This window comes from Nicotiana tabacum, chromosome 12 (genome assembly GCF_000715075.1).
Source record: "Nicotiana tabacum cultivar K326 chromosome 12, ASM71507v2, whole genome shotgun sequence".
In the NCBI taxonomy this organism is placed as follows: Eukaryota; Viridiplantae; Streptophyta; class Magnoliopsida; order Solanales; family Solanaceae; genus Nicotiana; species Nicotiana tabacum.
In genome coordinates, this window is record NC_134091.1 from 7,713,496 (window position 1) to 7,720,981 (window position 7,486).

Consider the following 7,486-nt stretch of genomic DNA (forward strand, 5'->3'; position numbering starts at 1 on the left):
CACTACGATTTCAAACCAAGCAACAATGATCTGCAGGGCACTCTAAATGAGAGCAATGTCTTAACAAAATTTCTTGAGTTTATGATCACAAGAAACCTTTGCCAACATGGTTCAACAATGACCTTGAGGACAAGGTCAATTTCAAGTGGGAAGGATTGTTATGATCGGGAATTAGTTATCAAAGGAGGTCACGTGTTGGGCTTGTTCTCACGTGAGTCAATAACTTTCAACTCTTATTTCACCGATGTGGAAACTTTCCAATATATAGAGACAAGCAAGCGGTGAACAGGGTATTCAGAGTTTTAATCCATTTCGTAGCTTCTGCTTCTCACTTCTCTTTCTCTCTCTGTATATCTCTTCGCTCCTTTTCGTCTCTTCTCTTCTCCTTCTTATGCTCTCCTCTTCTTCTTAATTCTTCTTATCCATTGAATTAGGTAGTTCGATTTTGGAATTGATGTATTAATTTCCAAGCCTGTAACTGATTGTACAAATTCGTTTAATCAATAAACTTTCCAATTTAGTTTTTACAACTGGCTCCTTAATACTGATTAATTATTATCTGGTTGTCAAATGATCAAAAATACGATATTGTACCATAAGCGGGGAGCAAACCAAAAACAATAAGCGGAAACAAAGGAAAAATAAATTGCAAAGCAAGGGATAGACAAATCAAGAATATTGTGAAAGAGAAATGTTACACCCCAAGTTTTCATACGTGAGAGTACATCGTAAGTCATTGATGTAAGCTCGGAAATGAGATTCTATTTGGAAGCAAATAAAGTAAGTTAATAATGTTACCTTGGAGGTTACAAATATTTAAGATCATGAATAACGATTACCAAGAGGGTTGGAAATCTTAGAAGCTAAACCAATTGAAGAAAATAAGTTTCGTCGAAAGTCGACAAGTTTCGAATGTTATAACATGTACTTTGGGGTGAGACTAGGGTTATTAACATGATAAGGAGGTTATTCTATGAGTTATTTTAGTCGTATGATATTCATTTTCTACATTTTGAAGGCATGCAAGTTGTGGAACAAGAGTTGGCAAAGGTCATCACAAGTTACATTCATAAATTTGCTGAAATTTAGGTCAAATGTATCTGAGAATTTCTCCAAATATACTTGGAATAATGGGGTGTTCTACCTACTAAATTGAAGGTCTACGAGTCTAGTTTCTAACGCATTAAACCGTTTGTCAATACGACATCGGAGTAGAGAGATATTCGTATTTTCGCGAGACCGCGCAAGCAGCTCCCAATGGGACCCACTTAGGCGGTGGTTGGCCTACTTCAATTTATAAACGATTTGGACGCCTATTTTTGCTCATTTTTCAACTAAAGTTCGTCTCCAAACTTCTCCTAACCCTCCTAAACATATATCACAAGGGTTTGAAGTGATTCCAAAGTGATTACACCATATTTCAATATCAAAACTTAGTTCTAGTGAAGAACAACACCTCTTTGAGGTTGTGTTGTCATTGAGGATTGTTGTGGGCTGTATTTGGATGAAATTCCAAGTTGTTGCTGCTATATAAGGTGAGTATAACAACCTACTAATTGTGCTTAATCTTGCTTGTATGTTGGTTAAGTTGTTAGGATGATAAACTATAAGATAATACTTGGACTAGCTTAAGTCACTTCTATGGTGTTGTATTGCTATTAAGGGTTGTTGTAAAATGAATATAACTTGGATTTTGACTTGAAGTTACTGTAGGAGGTATGTATATTGTGTTCTTGCTTGTGACTAAGGTTATCTTGATATTGATTAAGTTAAATGGATGGGCTAGACCTGAACTAGTGAATAAAGTTGCTAGTTGGGGATAGTTGAAGTTGTGGATTATTTTCGTTGTTATAAATATATGGTATAAGGCTGGAATCATTGATTAATGACTTCATTATTAAGTTAATGATACTTTTATGTTGAAGTAAGAAGTCTATAAGGATTGATAAGGGGTATACGGATTCCAATCGGAGTTTGCCGCTCGTCGTAATGTAGTTGTGACTTGTTGTGGTTATATGTTGTCTTGATATTGATAATTATGTATTGATGGATTGCTCTGGTCATTGTTGTTGGTATATGGTATTGGAGGAGGCCCTTGTTACAATGGAGATGCTGCCCAAATTTACGTAAACGAGCTACTAGCTTAAGTTATAGACTTAGCCTTTGCTCAGCACTGATTTTGAATCTCCTTATACTATGATAGATTGAGTTGACTTGTTTGAAGAGTTGCTTGGAAGGGATTAAGGACTCAACGGGTTTAAGGTATGTTAAGGCACTTTCTTCTTTCTTTTGGCATGGTCTAAAATGAAATGAACATAAACGATACGCTATTTCATAATGACTCTACTCCTAGCAACTAAGGTTGTCCATGTTGTTCTTTCCTTATAAAATTATTCTAAACAAGTGTGTATGATCCTTAAATCCTACTAAGGTTCATATTGATGGTAGGGATGTCCATAATGTTCTTAAGTCACTCCAAAAGGTTTAGAAGATGATTCCATGAGTCTAGCATGCATTATATATAGTATCTATTTTACTCTACCGAGCCGCGCTATAGTCGGCCGGGTACGACACCTATTGTGTAACCACTGATCAGTTGGGTTTACCGAGCTCCACGTGGCCGGGTACGATTCTACCGAACCTTATAATGGTCGGGTACGCTTTTACCGAGTCCTCTTTGAGGCCGGGTATGATATGATGATGATGATGCCCACAGAGGCGAATGTTTTAAAAAGTTTATGTATATATATGTATTATTCATTTCATATCAGTAACCCCCAGAGGCACTCTGATGTTACAGGTTGTATCTCCTCTATCTCTCTCTTTACATTACTGTTCTTGTTTATGCTTTCCTGCCTAACATACTCGGTACTTTATTCGTACTGACGTCCATTTTGCCTGGGGACGCTGCATTTCATGCCCGCAGGTCTCGATTGATAGGTTGACAGTCCTCCTAGTAGGCTATCAGCTCAGCGAAGGTGTTGGTGCACTCCACTTGCTCCGGAGTTGCCTATTTGGTCAGTATGCTTTGGATATGTATTGATTGATATGGCGGGGCCCTGTCCCAACCTTTATGATTTTATGTACTCTTAGAGGCTTGTAGACATATGTCAGGTGTATGGATAATTGTATGGCCTTGTCGGCCTATGTTTCGAGTTTACTAATGGTCATGTCGGCCTTATAGGCCCGTATGTCACATATATTAGTTTGTATATCATGTTGGGTCTTCATATGTTGACTATTCCCTTATGCTTTATTCTTGTTATCTCAGGACGAGTTTTCTAGCTCATTTACTCATGATAACATGATAAGAAAGATATGTTACGTTGGTACTCGGTTGAGTAAGGCACCGGGTGCCCGTCGCGGCCCTTCGGTTTGGGTCGTGACAAGAAATGAACGTGGACATTTTATTTGACGATTAATTAACTAGAAAGCTATAGGGAATACAGTGTTTTTGAAATAATTGTGAAAATATTCTCTAATACGTGCAGCCAAGCAGAATTATTTGTATTAAGCTTGTGTATATATAATTAATATACTACAATAGAAATAACATATTAGGTTTCCAAAATTAAGGCAATTATAGAATATAGATACATTCCATGGGAATCAAATGCACATTCTTTACAAAGAAGTACAAAGAACTGATATTGAAACAACGAACGAACGACTTATAGACGACAGATCTTTGACAAATCCATTTAAATAGCTTTTTTATGGACTTTTTTTCTATTTCTTTTATTATTTAGTCAATGGTTGTTGATATTATTTGACCAGGTTAAAGGTATATATGTTTTTAAAAATTATAAACAATTCATATATTCCATGCATGCATTAATTGACCTGTCATGCTGCAAAATTATAACACCTACGGGCCACGACTATGCACTCCCATATATATTGAACTAAATTAAGATATACGATTTTGACATACACTCCCATCTTTCATACAATTGCATTTTTTTCCACCTGTTGATTGTTGTAGTAATTTTCTTTCCCGTTCTTGCTCATATCCTCTTCTACTCTGTAGCGTATTAATCTTAAAAAATTAATTCTATTTTATTAGTAAAATATGTTTATAAGTAACTTTTAGTTTTGACACCATTCTACTAGCTGGCCCCTTTGTCCATAAAAACTGCTGTAATTATTTGAAAAGTTTTCAATTTGAAACTAAAAGTGAGTTGACCTAGCCAAAAGTATTCATATACTCCTATTAATTAAGTTATTGCCGAATAATTTATGCGTACATAAAAGCAGTACGTACCACCGTGTTTATTTTCCAAAGTAATGGAATCAAACAGGCTCTCCAAAACTTTATGGGAAAAGGAAATTTTAAATTTAATTTGCTCATAAAATTTTTGTACTACTATTTAATACTCTCTCCGTCCCAGTTTTCAATTTCGAGAGTCAAATGAGTTATTCTTTGACCGTAATTTTTTATATATGCTTTTTAGTATTTTTAATAATTAATTATTGAGATTTATAGTAATTTTTATGTAGCTTTCAAAAATGTTAATTTTATTTTGAAAAACTTAAATATTCAATGTTCAAAATACGCAGTAAAAACTAAGAGGTTTGAATCACCAAAAGTGAAAAGTGTCATATAAATTAAAATAATTGGCTGTGTGATGTGGAAGGAGTGAATTTTTCGTAAGGATTCAGATTTTATAAGGTACCAACAGGCAGTGCATTTAGACAATTTTAATAGGAGATGACTAGGAGCCCGTTTGGCTTAGCTGATTTAGAGTAGCTGATAATCATTAGGTGCCTGAAAAGTACTTTTAAGTGCTGAAATTGGTTTAAAAAATAAGCAGTTACGTGTTTGGATAAAAGTAGTGAAATTAATTATAAGCAGCTGAAGAATTGGGTATACGAAGAGTTTTGCTTTAAAAAAAAAGTATTTTAAGGATAGAATAGTAAATATTTTGGTCAAACCTAAAGTGCTTATAAACTGAAATTTGATAAGTTGAGGGAGACCAACTTATGACTTTTGGCTTATTTTTGGCTTATAAACACTTAACTTATAAGCACTTTTAATTTTACCAAACGCGTAGATAAGCCAAAAATTGCTTATAAACGCCAACTTATAAGTTTAGTCAAACACCCTCTAGGTGGTTGACTTACTATTTTGTTATTTACTTTGAAGATGGCGTTGACTAAATTCCTCAATATTCCTAAGCTCTATTTCGCATTAAAAAAAAATTATCATAACAATATTTTTTCTAGTTTCTTCTCCCGACAAAGTACAAACTGTCATAAAAAAAAAGAATCAATTTTTGCAAACTATTGCTTGCTTCTTGGTAATATATCATTATTCATCCCCTATCAAAATACGAATATTCCAACAGTATATAAAGGACATATCCCTACCTCAGAATTTCATAACACTTTCCTATTCAGTTCCTCCTCCTCCTTTTAATTTGTCGTAAAATAGTCAGAACCAAAGAGAAAAAGAAAGTCATATCTCATGACGATTAGAATAAAAGTATTTCTTTTTTTCATTCTTTGGCAGTTACCTCTGTTTCTTCTATTATCATGTCAGTCGAACTTGGCTTACGCAGCTGGAGGCAAATGGCAGCTATTAATGTCCAACATTGGCATTTCAGCCATGCACATCCAACTCCTCAACAACGACAGAGTTATAATGTACGACCGTACTGACTTTGGCCCATCCAACATCTCATTGCCCGATGGCAAATGTCGCAACAACCCTAATGACCTCGCCTTGAAAGTCGATTGCACTGCTCACTCTGTCGAATACGATGTTTCCACCAACTCTGTACGACCCCTAATGGTCCAGACCGATGTATGGTGCTCCTCTGGCTCCGTCAACTCCGACGGTTCTTTGGTCCAAACTGGTGGTTTCAACGACGGTGAACATATGGTTAGAGTAGTCAAACCATGCAGCACTTGTGACTGGCAGGAAATGGGAAATAACCTAATTCAGAGTCGATGGTATTCCACCAATCATATTCTTCCCGATGGAAGGCAAATTATCATTGGTGGTCGTAAGGCTTTTAACTACGAGTTTTATCCCAAAACTGCTTCAACCAGCAACGTATTTAGCCTACCCTTTCTTCAGCAGACTAATAATCCTAGAGAAGAGAACAATCTTTTCCCGTTTGTTTTTCTCAATGTGGATGGAAACCTATTCATTTTCGCCAATGATCGAGCTATCTTGTTGGATTACAAGACCAACACGGTTGTGAAAACATTCCCACAAATACCGGGTGGCGACCCAAGAAATTATCCAAGTTCGGGTTCTGCAGTTCTTCTTCCATTAAAGAACTTGAGGTCACAAACGGTCCAAGCTGAGGTTTTGGTGTGTGGTGGAGCACCGAGAGGATCATACCCCAAAGCGGACAAAGGTGAATTTTTGGGTGCATTAAACACGTGCGGGCGAATTACAATTACCGACCCGAATCCACAGTGGACCATGGAGACAATGCCACTAGCTCGAACAATGGGCGACATGGTAATTTTACCAAACGGAAATGTCTTGATCATCAATGGAGCTGCATCAGGCACTGCTGGATGGCAAATAGCTAGGAACCCGGTCCTGAGTCCAGTAATTTATCGACCCGATAACCCATCAGATTCTAGATTCGAGGTACAAAACCCGAATGCCATACCTAGAATGTACCACTCGACAGCAGTTTTACTTCGAGATGGTCGGGTTCTTGTTGGTGGCAGTAACCCAAATGAGCTTTACAATTTCACCGGAGTTCTTTTTCCAACAGATTTAAGCTTGGAGGCATTCTCACCATCCTATTTGGATCAAGAATCTGCTAATTTGCGACCACGAATCATTTCTCCTGCTTCCCATCTTAAATACACGTATGGTCAACGTGTTGACATTCGGTTTACTGCTTCGGGATTACTAAATACAGATTTGGTCAAAGTGACGATGGTTGCACCTGGGTTTAATACACATTCATTTACTATGAACCAAAGAATGTTGGTACTTCCAAGATCTGGAATGGTAAGACAAGTTGGAAGATTTGTGTATCAAATCAGTTGTGTGTTTCCAAAGTCGGGTATATTTGCACCACCAGGTTACTATCTTCTATTCGTAGTTCATCAGGACATCCCGAGCGAGGCAATTTGGGTTAGGATTCAGTAACCAAATGATTTGACTCTACAAATGTCTTTTTTTTTTCCCTTCAGAATTTTCTTTTTCTTCGTAGCTAGTGTATGTGAGGACTTGTTTTGATATTTACAAGTTTGTCATTTTTATAATAAGGTGAGAAGGAAAAATTTCGTTGTTCACAACAGCCATGATTAACTACCAATTTCCTGTAAAATACTATGTATTCTAGCTTTATTACTCCTCTTATATAGGAGTAATTATTACTATAATTCTAGGGGAATGTGAGAATATATTAAGAATATATATTTTTAAACAAATTAATTAGCTGATGTCTGAAGAGAACTAAATCTAATGATTATAACAAACTTATACAAATGAAAGAGTCAAAGAGATATT

At 36.3% G+C, this 7,486-nt stretch overlaps 1 protein-coding gene across 1 annotated transcript; it reads left to right on the forward strand.

Moving 5' to 3' along the window:
- The first annotated feature begins 5,431 nt into the window (after positions 1-5,431).
- LOC107789393 (aldehyde oxidase GLOX1-like) lies at positions 5,432-7,252 on the forward strand. The gene has a single exon (XM_016611187.2). It carries the CDS (start codon positions 5,468-5,470, stop codon positions 7,121-7,123), a length of 1,656 nt encoding a protein of 551 aa, XP_016466673.2. The 5' UTR covers positions 5,432-5,467; the 3' UTR covers positions 7,124-7,252.
- The last annotated feature ends 234 nt before the right edge of the window (positions 7,253-7,486 follow it).

Excerpts from the sequence above, each read along its gene's own strand:
- LOC107789393 (XM_016611187.2), top strand. The coding sequence starts at position 5,468 with ATGACGATTAGAATAAAAGTATTTCTTTTTTTCATTCTTTGGCAGTTA.